Source organism: Sturnira hondurensis, unplaced genomic scaffold (assembly GCF_014824575.4).
Source record: "Sturnira hondurensis isolate 20B ecotype Veracruz unplaced genomic scaffold, ASM1482457v3 Scaffold0002638, whole genome shotgun sequence".
Classification (NCBI taxonomy): domain Eukaryota; kingdom Metazoa; phylum Chordata; class Mammalia; order Chiroptera; family Phyllostomidae; genus Sturnira; species Sturnira hondurensis.
In genome coordinates this window covers 8,919,108-8,934,245 of record NW_028075269.1, presented here as the reverse complement: position 1 = coordinate 8,934,245, position 15,138 = coordinate 8,919,108, and the positions used below count along the sequence as shown (strand labels likewise).

At 38.9% G+C, this 15,138-nt stretch overlaps 1 protein-coding gene across 1 annotated transcript in view; it reads right to left on the bottom strand.

The window, feature by feature from the left end:
• DNAJC24 (DnaJ heat shock protein family (Hsp40) member C24) overlaps positions 1–15,138 on the bottom strand; it is a 55,224-nt gene that overhangs the window by 21,779 nt on the left and 18,307 nt on the right. Inside the window, exon 3 of the mRNA XM_037040447.1 lies at positions 2,879–3,017. Coding sequence (XP_036896342.1) covers positions 2,879–3,017 — 139 coding nt within the window. The remainder of the gene's footprint in view (positions 1–2,878; positions 3,018–15,138) is intronic.

Here is a 15,138-nt window from a genome sequence, read left to right as displayed (position 1 = left end):
CCATGAGCTGTGAACTACTGATACAAGAATGCATTCAACATCAGCCAATAAAACATCTCCTGCCTCAAATTTATTTTATACCCCCAGTTAATGGAGGGCAGGAAACAAACATATTTGAAGCATATCCTAAGAAAAGAAAGTTCTACAATGAACTATCACTACATGCAAAAAGAATTCCGCATAACAAAGCTACTTGCATGTCCCCGGGGGGTGACCCAGAAAAAAAGAATGCTTTGACCTGGTTATAACTAATTCTCTCTCTGGTGGTAACCTATCTTGGTCTTTAACAAATTATCACTCTCAAAGGTTTTCCTTCTATCAAATCTAAATCCTCACTGTTAGAAGTTCAAGTTCATTTCCTTCTTTTGAGTGGCCACTTATTGAAAATGGGTCAAGAAGGAAAAATTAATGTCAAAACAAATGACGATATGAAACTAGGTTTATTATGAGATTTTTAAAGTAGCTCTAGTATGAAACTTAAAACTGGAAAGCTGTATTCCAGTCAGCGACTTCCATTTGTTACCTAAACAGCAAGCCAATCCCAATTTAAAACTCAAAGAGAGCATTTTCTTTATTTGGAGCCTCAAAGGAAACAAAGGAATATTTGGTACTTAGATCTGAAGTGTTTCTACTTTTCTTCTAGAATAGCTCAATTCAACCTGCCTGAAAACCTGCAAAGCAGTCTGACATATAAATCCCAAACAGAAGATGGTCTGCCTGTTTATCTGAATCATGAATCATGCCCAACTCTCACTGTATTTGGTTTGTGTCAGTTTTATAGGGACTTTATCAATGACCTAGTCCCCTATGAAACAGCAGATCACAGTTGCTCCTACTAAAAATTTAAAACCAAGGACTCAAAGCCCCAAAGAAATCCACATTCCAAGGACTTCTCAAAGGCAATGAGAAAGGCTTGAAGATGTTCATTGTTTTTCCAAAATCTCTTTAAACCTTCCTTCATGAAATTCTATTACCCATTCTATTAAACTCTGCTTCCTATTTTTCTCCACCTCCGGTCTACCCTGCCCTGTATCATAGCAAGACAGAATACTTTTTGATTCTTGCTCTCTCCCGATCTCTTTTCTCCTAAGACAGCCGGCATCTAGTCAGTTTCACTGACAGCTTCTTAACAGAACATAGGTGTTCGGGCGGCAAAAATGCTGAGGACAGCGCCGGCACACACCCTACCCTCCTTAGGGTAGAGCTGTGTGGACTATCCTCCTCTTGAGCAAATCAGCACCCTACAGAGTCAAGAACAATAAAGATGTGCAAAAGCACCAGGGGACAACAATCAGGTCCAGTGTAGGTGGTAGCTGTAGAAACACAGATAATTTCCCACACACAACACACTCACGTGTACTAGTTTCAACACTTTCATAGAAACTATGTCATGTGAACCAAGGTTAAAAAGATATCTGCATGGAGAGAGTTCATCCTCAAATGGAACCACCTCTATACTCTTTTGCCAGAAGTGTTACTGGTGTTGAGGTTCTCAGGTTCCTAGCCACTCAGTATTTTCTATTCTCGGGCCCAAGTTCTCACCCTGTCCCAGAAGTATAAACACATTTACCAAGGAAATACAGCTTTTGAAAGCTCCTCATGTATGTACCAAATAGGGGCAGGACAAAATATCCAAGCCTTGTTTGAAAATTAATCCCAATTCATTGCAAAGATACACTTGTCAAGTTCTTAACATTTTAAAAAATAAGTTTATCAGTCTTTTAAAAAGTAGAGGGAACTTAGAGCTGATCAGTGTTATGGAAGTCACTGTTGAGAACAAACAGGCCAGTACATGGATCAATAGCTCGCGCAGCCTTTACACACAGAAGTATCAAACGCTGTAAGAAATACTTAACTGTACTGGTACAATTCCCTCTGAAAATAAATGTGGACATCCTATATACATCACCGGCTTTATCCTACAACGATGTGTTTTAGAAGTTTAGCCTTGACTTCCAGATGAACTTTTCATCACCATAGTCGTATGAGTTTTAACATCATTTTGTTGGGTTTGATGGTGCTCACGGAAGGGGGTTCAACAGTCAGCTGCGGAGAGAGGGAGCTTTTATCCGCACACGGTCAATGCTGAGCCTTGTGCACGGCTGCAGAGCGCAGCTGAGTGTTTTCCCCACAGGCTGCAGCTGAGTATTGACTTCCCCATTAACATGTATGGTGCACACTGAGGGTTCAAGCAGGAGGCTGAGGGACCCCTCTCCCAAGGCCAGTGTGAAAGACAGCCTATCACTTTGTGTAACCGCGGTCCATGTGTGACGAACCTGACCCACATTTCTCCCTTTGTTTCTCACAAGAGCTTGTCACTGATTTAAGAAGCTATTTTCTGAAATGCATAAAAGAAATGACTTACAAAACTGCTTGGGAAATGTTCATTCCTAAAATACCATTGATTGCAGTCTTGTAAGAACTACTTTATTCAAGAGATAATCATGAAACCTAGCTTAAAACACGCTCGGAGACCAGAGTGCTTTCTGTTACCTCATATAGTAGCTTCCTTCAGACTGTCATTTATAGCCTTAAAAATACTCTAATTAAAATTTTAATTGGTACATAATTAAATTTAATAAGTTTTTAAACATACAAAACACAGTAATTAGGGATGTTTAATTAAACATTTTCCATTAGTTATAAAAGTAGCTTTCGCAGCTTCACAAGAAGCCGTATCTTAGTAGTTTTGTTAACTTCTCAGTGGATACACAGTAATCACTACTAAGAATAGGGCATAATTAGAAACAATGGTGGGGGGAGTGAAGAAAGCAGTAACAAGGAGGTGCAAATGCTGGGAAACACTCCCTGGGGACGGCCGCACACTGTGCTCCAGAAAGGGGGCCCTCGAGCTGGGGCTCCTCACCACGATACCCACCATGCCGCTGCAGGTCGTACGCTCGTCTCGTCTCTTCATTCCCCAGAATTTTCCACGCCTGATCAACTTCGATGAACTTCTGTGTACGTTCCTCCGCTGTTCCTGCCGGCACATCTGCACTTTGTTTATCCGGATGATACTGCCAGTCAAAAACAAGGAGGATGGTGAAAACACAGGGCTAAGTGGGGGCAGGTTTAAAGAAATTGTAAATCGGAGCTTCACTTGAGAGAGAAGGTAATGAGAAGACAAAGCTGAGATGCCAAGGCAACGAGACAACAGCGTTGGGCACAGGAGACAACTTGCCAGGGTAATTAGACCACTGGAGTAGCGGTGACTCCACCAAGTGACACGATCTGTCACAACGTGCAAAGACAGCGTTTTCTGGATAATTTGCTGATGGATGGAATCACTGGTCTCACGGACAATTTACCTACAGAGGGTGACTCACACAAACAGAAATGAGCACCTTCGGACGAACAGGACCTGACAAAGGAGGAACACAGCCACGCAGAGAACGAGGCGTCCTCGCATCCAGTGTGCATGGCCACGGCCACCACGGACTGAGTGCTAGCCTTTTCCCACGGAACTGGATCGTGCAGCTATACTTAAAGTAGAACGCTTTTCATCTTCTAGCCCAGCCTTGAAGATTTTAAAGTTGTAAGTCCTCACATATCCATTTTTATCGAAAAATAAAACTGATTCATAAGAACAGATTCATAAGACAGATTATGAATCTGTTCATAGGACAGATTCATAAGAACTTTAAAAATGCAGTGAGACATATGGTTATGAATTAACTCATTCGTAAATCTTCCTTACATGTGTTTACTAAAAAAATTTCCAAAATGTTTCCAATATGCAGTAATCTCTGTGCACCATTTGGTCAAAACCCGAAAGTCGTACGTCAGTTCAGTTCTCAAATGATAGCGCGGATGTGGCTTACTGAATACCTCACTTACCCGGCCCCCTTTTCCTTTCTCCTCCCAACCCTCTTTACTGTCAGTTCTTCTGAAAGAATAAATACGACATCTGCTTCTCAGCAGTTTCTCAACAAACAAGAAAGGGAAAATTACCTAAATTCAGGGACATTTCACTTATATAATCTGGGAACAACTAGCAGATATTGAGATATGTGATTTTTTGCTCTGAGGTAAATAAGGGACCCCTTGATCGTATTTACCCAGAATTTTCAACCAGCAATTACTCCCAATGGTTCATCTAATACATTACACAGAACAGGTTTTAATTTTAAAAGTTATCTTTGGAATTTCCTTTGAATTAACAGCAGGTTTTTTTCCTCATTAGTTCTTACACTTTTTACAATAAAACAGTCAAGTGGGCATATCCACATTTCATGACACTAATGTGGTTATTTCACATACACATCAATTAATGATATAATCATTTAAATTCTTTCATTGATTGCTTTACAGACATTAAAAGAACATGAGAAATTTATAAGGACCATGCAATTTATTACCCAAGTTGCAAAAGCCAAAACCCTATAGTAAGTTGTGGCAAGTAACATGAAGTCAAATGACTTTAGTTCTCAATGCAAAATTCAGAAGGTCTGTAAGTTTTTAATCAAACGTTGACTACTGGCTTTCACAGTGATTCGTCCTCACGCTGAACTTCTTCACACTGCTGATGTCCTCAGCTAGCACAGCAGAAGCAGCTGTGCGCTTGGGCCACACAGAAGAACTAATGAACACCATGCGGGGTGGGAGACAGGTTACAGGACAAAGGGAATGAGGCTTCCACTTCCCTTTGGAAAACTCTCTTCCGATGCCAAATTGCTCAGTTATCCACATTTAAACATTTAAGCTAGTTAATATAATGACTGAAGAAAAGAAAACTACAGCTTTTTCAAAAATATTTTTTGGCTATAATTTACCAAATGATGCTCACAAAAATTATTTGCATACTGAGGTTCAGGCCATCCCTAAAGCTCCTATCAAAATAATGCCCCAAAGCCAAAACAGAGTCGGCTACTTTACATTTCTCTAGACGACCCATTCCTCCTCTAACACTACGTGAAGATCTGGGCAGCACACTTGCTATGAATCAATGTTGTTACATGTAACATGCTCAAATACGCCACTAGTATACATTAAGAATACATAACATAAATGAATAGTATATATTTTCACATACACTTATAGGTGAAAACTCAATGTCACTATGTCACAAGCATCGAGTAGGACCCCAGAGAAATCATTCTAAGCTAGGAGCTCTGCAGTGGAAGCAGGGACTAAGAGATGCCTACAGGTAATGTCTCCTAGGCCACGACAGAAGGTCTCCTTGGAACAATAAATAGGACATGTTGGCCCGATCAGGCACCAACTGGACTGAGCAAGCGCTACAAAACCAAGACTGCCCCAAGCTGAAGCAGTGCCATGGAGTTGAAGCACAATTCAATCAATCTCGTTCACCAATGTGGTGTTTTCCTGACTAATATTTTAATCAGGTAGCTCGGCATCTGAGGCTTTTAGGTCAATGCTGTTGTGCTTTTAGAATGCAATACATTTTATTCCCTGATATAGGGTTCAGTTAAAAAGTGCTGGTTACTGCAAGAAAATAAGTATGCCATTTGGGGTGCTAAAAGCCTCAGTCCACTGTGTTTTGACAGCAAGTTCCAGAACAAAATGAAGGTCTAAAAAACAAAACAAAACAACCCCCCCAAAACACATTCTGTGGTAGGCTGATAATAGCCCCCCAAAATATCAGGTCTTAATTCCTGGTACCTGTAAATGTTACCTTATTTGGAAAAAAGGTTTTTGTAGACATGATTAAGTTAAATACATTGAAATAGAAAAACTACCTAGGTGGGATAAATACAAACTATTCTTATAAGAAAGAGGCAGAGGGAGATCTCTCTCTGTACAGTCTTCACATCGCCTTCTCCTCTTGGCACACGGAGGAGAAGGCGATGTGAAGACTGCGCGGGGAGAGACTTGAAATACTCCACTTAAAGCCTGGAGCAATCGGGCCGCAAGCCAAGGACCACAGGCAGCCCCTAGAAGCTGGAAGAGACGAGAAATGGACTCCCCTGTGGAGCTCCTAGGGGAAGTGCAGCCCAGCCAACACTTCGATTTCAGCCCAGTTATACTGATTTCAAACTTCCAGCCTCCAGAATTGTGAAAGAATAAATCTCTGCTGCTTTAAGCCACTGAGTCTACAATCATCTATTTCGGCAGCCACAAGAAATTATATAAAGTCTAAAGATGTCTATGGCTTAAAACTGGAATACAACAGGCACTATGAGTTTTTTAGATGTTTCATTTACAAGGTCCATTAATAAAATGGTGTCATTGCTATACACATTCTTGACTTTAAAATCTGCAGTGATTCTTTACTGAACATGAGACACAAAACTGCCAGGACTAGGTTTCAAGATTTTCAAACCCCAAAGTAAATGTTCATTCCTTTCCTGCCATTTCTGTACCTGAGCCCTCCAACGGGAGGCAGGCTCACGCACTCACTATTACTCAACAAGACCAAAGTCACTTTCCTCTTGTTGTCAAGGTTTATTTTACTCTTGCCCTTCTTTTTCTTTGATCTCCACTAACCAAACCTTCCCACCATTGAGCGCCCAAAGCTATTCCTACTTCTTTCACTCATGGATCAAACGAAAGATAAATTCTAAAGCATCCTGCAATCTAGTAACAGCCACAAAAAGATAGCATGCACTTCCTTATACTAGAAAAAGGCTGGCAAAATTATACAAACAACAGAGTTCTCAGAAAAACACTCACTAATCAATCAAACAGAGAAAATATCCAGTCTTAACTAACATGATAGGTAGGTACTAAAATCAATGTTGCAAAGTTCATTTATTTTAACTAACTTTTATTTGCTTTCAGTACTAAACTGAAATGCATTTTAGGAATTGGAAAACCTTAGTCACCTAAAAGCAAATAACTCAAAAGAAAGAAATCAGCAAAGCTTGCAACAATTGGAAATGAAAGTTTAAGAACTTACCAGTGGCAATAGTGTTATGGAAAAAAAAAAAAGAAACATTTTGAAATGAACCAAATGGACAATGTGTAAGACTTGTACACTGAAAACAACAAAACACCACTCAGAAATCAGAGAAGACCTACACAAATGTAAAGAAATAATATATTTCTGGATGGAAAGATCATGTCAATATTCTGTAAACTGATACATAACTTTAATGCTCCTATCAAAATTCCAGTGAACTTCTTTGAAGTATACAAGATGATTATGATACTTATGCAAATCTAGAACAAGCAAAACAATCTTGAAAAAGAACAATGTTAAAAGGACCTAGATTACCTATTTCAAGACTTATTAAAGCTACAGTATTCAAGACAGTATTGATATAAAGTATGTATGAAAAGATCAGTGGAATAGAATAAGGAGTCTAGAAATAGACCATACATATACAGTCAATTCATTTTTTAAAAGTATATTTCATTGGTTTTTATTATAGTTGTCCCAATTTTTCCCCCTTTGGCCCCCTCTGCCTGTCACCCCCTTTCACTCCAGAAATCCCCTCCTCTTAGTTCCTCTCCCTGGATCATGCATACAAGTTATTTGGCTACTCCGTTTCCTATACTCTTCTTAACATTCCCCTGTCTATTTTGTACCTACCAATTAGACTTTTTAATCTCTGCACCCTTTCCCCCTCCCAGCTGGTAACCCTGCAAACAATCTCCATATGTATGATTCTGTTCCTGTTCTGCTTGCATGCTTTGTTTGGTTTTTTAAATTCAGTTGCTGATAGTTGTGAGTTTGTTGTCATTTTACTGTTCACATTTTTGATCATCTTTTTTCATAAATATGTCCCTTTGACATTTCATATAATAAGGGCGTGGTGATGATGAAGTCCTTTAAATTGATCTTATCTGGGAAGTACTTTATCTGCCTTTCCATTCTAAATGATAGCTTTGCTGGCTTGAGTAATCTAGGTTGTAGGTTCTTGCTTTTCATCACTATGAATACTTCTTGCCAGTCCCTTCTGGCCTGCAAAGTTTCTTTTGAGAAATCCACCTATAGTCTTATAGGAACTCCTTTGTAGGTAACTCTCTGCTTTTCTCTTGCTGCTTTTAAGATTTTCTCTTTATCTTTTCACCTTTAGCATTTTAATTATGATGTATCTTGGTGTGATCCTCTTTGAGTCCAACTTGTTTGGGACTCTTTGTCCTGGACTTGTATGTCTATTTACTTTGTCATATTAAGGAAGTTTTCTTCCATTAATTTTTCAAGTAAGTTTTTAATTTCTTGGTTCTTCTTCTTCTGACATCCCTATGATTCGGATGTTGGCGCATTTGGAGATGTCCCAGGGTCTTCTTCTACTACCCTTATTTTTTTTTAATTCTTGTTCCTTCTTCCTGTTGTGGTTGAATGTTTATTTCTTCCTTATGTTCCAAACTGTTGATTTCAATCCCGGCTTCCTTCCCTTCACCATTAGTTCCCTATAGGTTTTCTTCATTTCACTTAGTGTAACCTTCATTTCTTCCTTTATGTTGTGGCTGTACTCAATGAGTTCTTGAGCATCCTGATCACCACTGTTTTGAACTCTGCATCTGATAGGCTAGCTATCTCCATTTTGTTAGTTCTTTTTCTGGGGTTTTGTTCTGTTCTTTCATACGGGACATGTTTCTTTGTCTCCTCAATTTGGCAGCCTCCCTGTGCTTGTTTTTCTTTATAGGTAGAACTGCTTTGACTCCCTGTAAAAGGCACCTGTAAATTGCGTGGGGCAAAGCCTTAGGTAATCACCAGAGCGGGGCAACCCGCTTCACGGCTTTGTGGCTCTGTGTGGAGAGAGGACTCAGAGAGGGGACTGTGCCACTGCCTGGCTTTTGGGAGTTTCCCTGGCACTCACCCCTTTTCTGGTCACTTCACCCACTCCATGTATGCAACTGGCACCCTTCCAGCAGTTGCGCTGGTGTTAAATACCAGAGTGGGTGTGTTTGTGTTATGTTTTAAGACTGTGCAGGCCCTTTAGGTGGAGTTTTCACTTAAAGTGGCAGTTTCTTCTGCTCCCCAAATCCCCACTGGTTTGTTACAGGCAGAAGTTATGGGGATTTATCTTTCAGGTGCTGGAACTGTGACTCCTTTCCCGGACTGTGAGGTCTGGCCTGGGGCTGGGATTGCTCGCTCCCAAGGTGTCCCTCCTGATTTACACCCACCACATGTGAATGTGGGCCAGCCTTGCCTGTTTTGCCACCACCTCTCTATGCTACACTGTGTCTCCTCACCTCTCTGCCCCACCTCTGCGTCTCTGCTCCTCCTGCCCGTCTGGATGAATGTGGCTTTTTAAATCCTTGGTTGTCGGACTTTCATACAGTTCAATTTTCTGACAGTTCTTGGTGTTGATTTGTTTTGACATTTAGTTGTAATTTCTTTTTGTGGTTGTGCAAGGAGGCAAAGCATGTCTATTCATGCCTCCATCTTGACTTAAAAAGGTGCTAAGGCAATTCAATATGGAAAGAACAGTCTACAACAAATGGCATATGGAAAAAATTTAATCCAATCCTTATCCCATTCAATATACAGCCATGTGCCGCAGAACATCTGGTCAGTGGTAAGACTGCAAATACGAAGGTGGTATACCATACAGCCTAGTTGTTTTGTAGGCCCCACCATTTAGGTCTGCATAAGTACGTGCTTCAGTGTTCACACAACAAAATCATCTAACAACGCATTTCTCAGAGCATACATACCCTTGGTCATTAAGTGGCACATGACTGTACAGAAATTAATTTGAGATGAATCATAGACATAAATGTAAAACAAGAACCATAAAGCTTCTAGAGGGAAATGTAGAGCATCTTTACCAACTGGGGTAGGCACAGATTACTTTGACAGAAAACAAAACTGATAAACTGAACTTCATCAAATTTTAAAACTTTCTGTCCATCAAATCCACCATTAAAAAAATAGGCAAGCCACAGACTGAAAATAACTACTGACTAAATATGTATCTAACAAAGGACTTTTATCCAGGACATACACACACACACACACACACAATCCTATAAATTGATGATAGAAAAATTTGCTAATTAATAGTCAGGGGAAAAATGTCTGGAACAGACATTTGGCAAAGGATGGGCCTCAAGAGCATCATGCTAAGTGAAATAAGCCAGTCAGAGAAGACAAGTACTGTATGAGCACTCATATGTGGAATCTAAGGAACGAACCGAACTAACAAGCAAAATAAATATGAACTCACAGAGAGCGTGATAACAGGGCTACGGTGGCAGGAAGCCTAGAGGGTGGAGGGATCTGGGCAAAAGGCAAAGGACTCTTGGACGCGGACAACAGTGTGCTAACTGCAAGGGGGAGGTGGACATAAGAGGGATAAATGGTGACTGAAGAAGTATCATAATAATAATAAAGTTTATATGAAAAGGCTAAAAAGAGGACAGAAGCCAACAGAATTTGAACTATTTAAAGTGAATTCATAGCTCGCTAGTCAGTCTAACATAAATAGTCCAGGTTAGGAGTAAATCAAATATACAAGTTTATGTTTTCATTTAGCTGAAGAACATTTGCAAAACCTATATAATACTGTATGTAAAAAGGTCATGCAGCCTAAGGACTAATTTATCTGTGTATCTCCCGTCCTAATTTAATTTGTAGTTAACTTTGAATTTTAACTAGATAAACAAGCCAAGTTTATCAGTAGAATCTGATCAGTCCAATCAGATTGGATACTAGTCCAATCTGAAACATTTTATTTCGAGTTCCCTACTTAAATCTGCCATTGATTGAAAAGACCGTGAAACAAATGTTTTTTAAATATACAAATATTATACAACAATAAAATAATTAGAGATGTGAGAGAATGGTATAAGCCTTCTTTGTTAAAGATATTTTAGCTATTGCTTTGTTTACATAATTCTGTTAACCAGTGTCACTCTGATAAACTCAATTAAAAGGAAAAATATAAATAATTTTAAGAGATAGATGAATATTTTTTGATGGAAGGAGATTTTGACTTTGGGTGGTAAACACAAATGCAATATACAGATGATGTATTATAGAACTGGACACTTAAAAAACCTATATAAGCCCTGGCTGGCGTAGCTCAGTGGATTGAGCGCGGGCCTGCGAACTAGAGGATCGCGGTTCGATTCCCAGTCAGGGCACATGCCTGGGTTGCAGGCCGGTTCCCTGCAGGCCAACTCCCAGCAGGGGATGCATGAAAGGCAACCATACATTGATGTTTCTCTCCCTCTCTCCTTCCCCTCTAAAGATAAATAAATAAATAAAATCTTAAAAAAAAAAAAAACCTATATAAATTTTTTAGCCAATGTCACTCCAAAAATTTAATTTAGAAAGACAGATGAATAAATAGACAATGTGCACATGAAGTTGTGCTCAGACTTTTTCATTAGTTATCAAAAATGTATATAAAATCATGATAGTAATAATACTTAACAGAACGCTAACATAAAAAAGACTAGTGCCGTCTGACAGCAATGCCATGGACCTGGAACTGTCACAGGCAGCTGGCAGGGAACTCGGTCCGTTTTTACAAAGATACACATGTGTCTACTCTGTGGTCAAGCAATTCCACTTCTGGATATTTTCCTAAAAGGAAAAAAAATTAAAACATATGCCCACAAAGACTTATAAAAGATTGTATTTACAGTCTCATTCATAACAAAAAAAAGAACTGGAATCATAAATGGGTATCATCAGGAGAATGAATGACCTGTAGTATATCCATACAGGGAAATACTATTCAACAACAATAAAAAACTAAGATAATTAGATGAATATCTAAGCCATTATGTTGACCAAAAGAAGCAAGAACGAAAGGGTACATACTATATGTTACATTGATATGATGAAATCCACATTCAGGCAAAACTAATCTGTAGTGATAGAAATTAAAAGTTGATCTCCAGGTGGGAATAGGGGGTAGGAATTAACTGGAAAGGGGCACAAGAAAATTTTCTGGAAAAATGAAAATGTTCTATACCTTGTTTGGGGATCTGGTTATACACATCAAATTTCACAAAACAGAACACTTAAAGTCTGTACACTTTTAATTGCATGTTAACTATATCTCAATAGAAAAACATCTTCCGACATGTCTAAATCTTTGAAAGGGATTTAGCAAATCCTCCTAAGACATAAAGGAAAAATAATATATTGCTTCCAATATTAATACAGAGAAAAGAATAAGAACACATAATATTAATTTTAAAACACTAATACAAATTAGTTAAAAATCTGTATTATAGGCTACTTTATGACAATATCATTTTATTACTTTCAATTATATATGCCAAACTCGAAAAACTTTAAAGTGTTTTAAAAAATTAAGTATTACTGAACTGGGACTAAACTACATGCCAAATTAAAGTATAAATAAATACGTCACAATACCAAAAATACTGAAAGTGTCCCTCTGTGATTCTTTAGTATAATGCTAGAAAAGTGTCTATCTCCACAAAGTTTTAGCAAAATGCTATCTTATACTCTCAAGTGACTCAGCACTCACAATTTTAAGATCTCTGTAACCACCTCACACTTGGAAGAAATTTCTCAATTATATAGACTTATGTTCTTTATACCCCCATTTACTGAGGATAAGAAAAAGAACACAAAGAAAAGACTAAGAAACTTTCTTGATACAAACATATAACTCATGATACTACAAAAGATATACAGAAAATTATGTAATCTTCTACCAAGATTGGTATGTTATCTATTTTCCAACTGACTAACTTAAAACTAGTGCTCTAATTATGAACTCTTAATTTTGACTAGCTGAGATTTTTATGGCAATGGGTTGCCCAATATTTTTATTGTATTTTGATTTTAGATTTTCTCCAATAACAAAGCCAAGTGCTTTCTAAATTACTAATTCTGAGTCAGTGTCACAATGTGTCAGTCCAGTGCAGTTCAAAATGTGGTCCTGGGATCTAGACTACCAGCACTACCCACAAGCTCAGTGAAGGATGCCCCGGGCCCAAACCTGCGGAGGCAGACCTCAGAACTGGTGAGTCACCGAACTCTCCAGGCAGGTATTATGCATGCTAGCGTTTGAGAGACGCACTGTTAGCCTCCACTGCATAGAATATGGAATTAGTTGCAAATCAGAAAATTAGTGCTTCACAAAAATTTCCCTCTGACAGATGTGTTCCCCCAAGTATGTATCCAATAAATAAACAAACAAATAAACAAACCCACCTAAGAGGACACTCATCCATTTTCAACCTGTAACACCATAATAAAAACATTATGTGTTCCACATCAGAATTTTTTGATATTAGATAACTTCTGTTCACTAACCATACATGCCAACTTCTTTATTACATTGTTTGCACAAATGCCAAATTAATTCAGTAATGAAGAAACTAATGAAATATGAACAATATGCCAGTAGTATTTTAATTTGTTGAGTTTTTTAAAAGGGGGGCTATTTTTTGTATCAGGCTGCAGCTACTGAACACTACAGTGCAATAGTTTCCACCAAGACATTTAACACAGACACAAGTATTTGTCCACTAGAAGGGGACAAAAGTCGTGGAAGTTGTGAAAAGAGCACAATATAAAACAGTGCAAACATTTTAGCAATTTCTAAAAGTGTCTAGGGAAAATCTGTATGTTCATTAGTTCTAAATGACCCTTTCTACTGGCTCAGCAACATATACATTTGAAACGAAATGGTATTTTCTTTAAAGTCAGCACCTAAGACAGTTTTACGGCAAAATGCCCACAACACAATCGAGTCCTATCTCTGATCACCTGAACAGAAGGGCATCTGTGCTCCTGCCTTCTCACATTCTCTTTTTAAAGTCAATATCGCTTCATTTAACTAGTAGCTTGCTCCTTAAATCTTAAATCGAATAAAAAGTTAAGAAGGTCACACATTAATCCTTTACTACACATCTGTGATTATGCTGTTTTGATTTATAAATTATTGACTGCAAATAGGAAATAACAATCAACTATGAAGAGGAATCTGGGCAAATCTGATTACACAGAAATCCCCCAATTGTTCTGCTGATATTATTTCATCTGCCAATGTGGCCCCTGAGGATACAGCACTCTGGGTTTTCTCTATGTACTAACTGATGAGCTTAGTACCATCAACAGGGTATTAGCTCTCTATCTCTAGCTTCAAACTGTCTTGAGTTCTAGAATTAAATTTCAAAATACCTTCTAAAAGCGATGTTATCAGCACTACAAGTTCAATCTGTCCAAAATCCAGTATCATCCACACTCTACAACCAGTTCTTCCTCTTGCTGCATTCCTCGTTCTATTGAAATCACCCCCATGCCCAATGAATGCTGAACAAGGAAGGAAAAATAAAAACAATACATTTCTTAATAATCCGGGCTACCATATCAGGATAACCTCCCTTTCCCTCATTCCATTAATTACTAAATTCGGCGGAGTCCATGTGCATCACACCCTTTCTGCCCCCAAGGCCAAACCTAGTTCACACCAACAATGGCTCTCAGCTGGTCTCCAGTGTTCATCTCCTACCAGCCCTCCAGTCCGCCCACCTGCTTCCCAATTCGCCTGCTTGAACTTACCACCCTTTCATTCGCCAACTCAAAAGTTTCCATTGGCAATCTAATGCATAATAATTTGCAGGCATATTCCAAGGAAAAGGAGTAAAAGAGGAAGGAGAAGAGGAAGAAGAGGAAGAAGGAAGAGGGAAGGAGGAGGTTGGGAGAAGACAGGAAGGGGGAAGAGGGTGGTGGAGAAAGGCGACTGCGGGGAAAGCAGAGGGAGAACAGAAGAGGAACAGGAGGAACAGGGAGGGGAAGGAAGAGTAAAGAAAAGTGGGGGAAGAGACTGGAAAACACTGAAGACAAACAAACCCTTCACTAAGTATCGATCTTTTTTAAATAATTAAGAGGTAGATTATGGGTTGGACTTACAGAAATGAAGAAATGTAAGAAGTAGAATGATAGGTGGCTGAGTAATCTAATCCATGGCAAAACCTTTTCAACACCAAGATCAACCTCTGTAATGTACTTTGAACTGTGAAATCCACTAACTCTAGAATATAATCCTGCACCAGTTCCTTTCGCTAGTCACGTGCCTTTTCTTTGTTGCTGCCTATATGCAAGCGTAATGCAACATGGGCTTCTTTGTACATAAAATATGAAGACAATTAAACCTTAAGCAACAGGTGACCTTATACCCAATCTAAGGGCAAATTCAGCCTTCCCTCCCATCCCCAAATCGTATCCCGCAAGTCTCTGATGACACACTCAACGTGAACCACACAGAGAATTCCAGGAGTGGCGCTCTA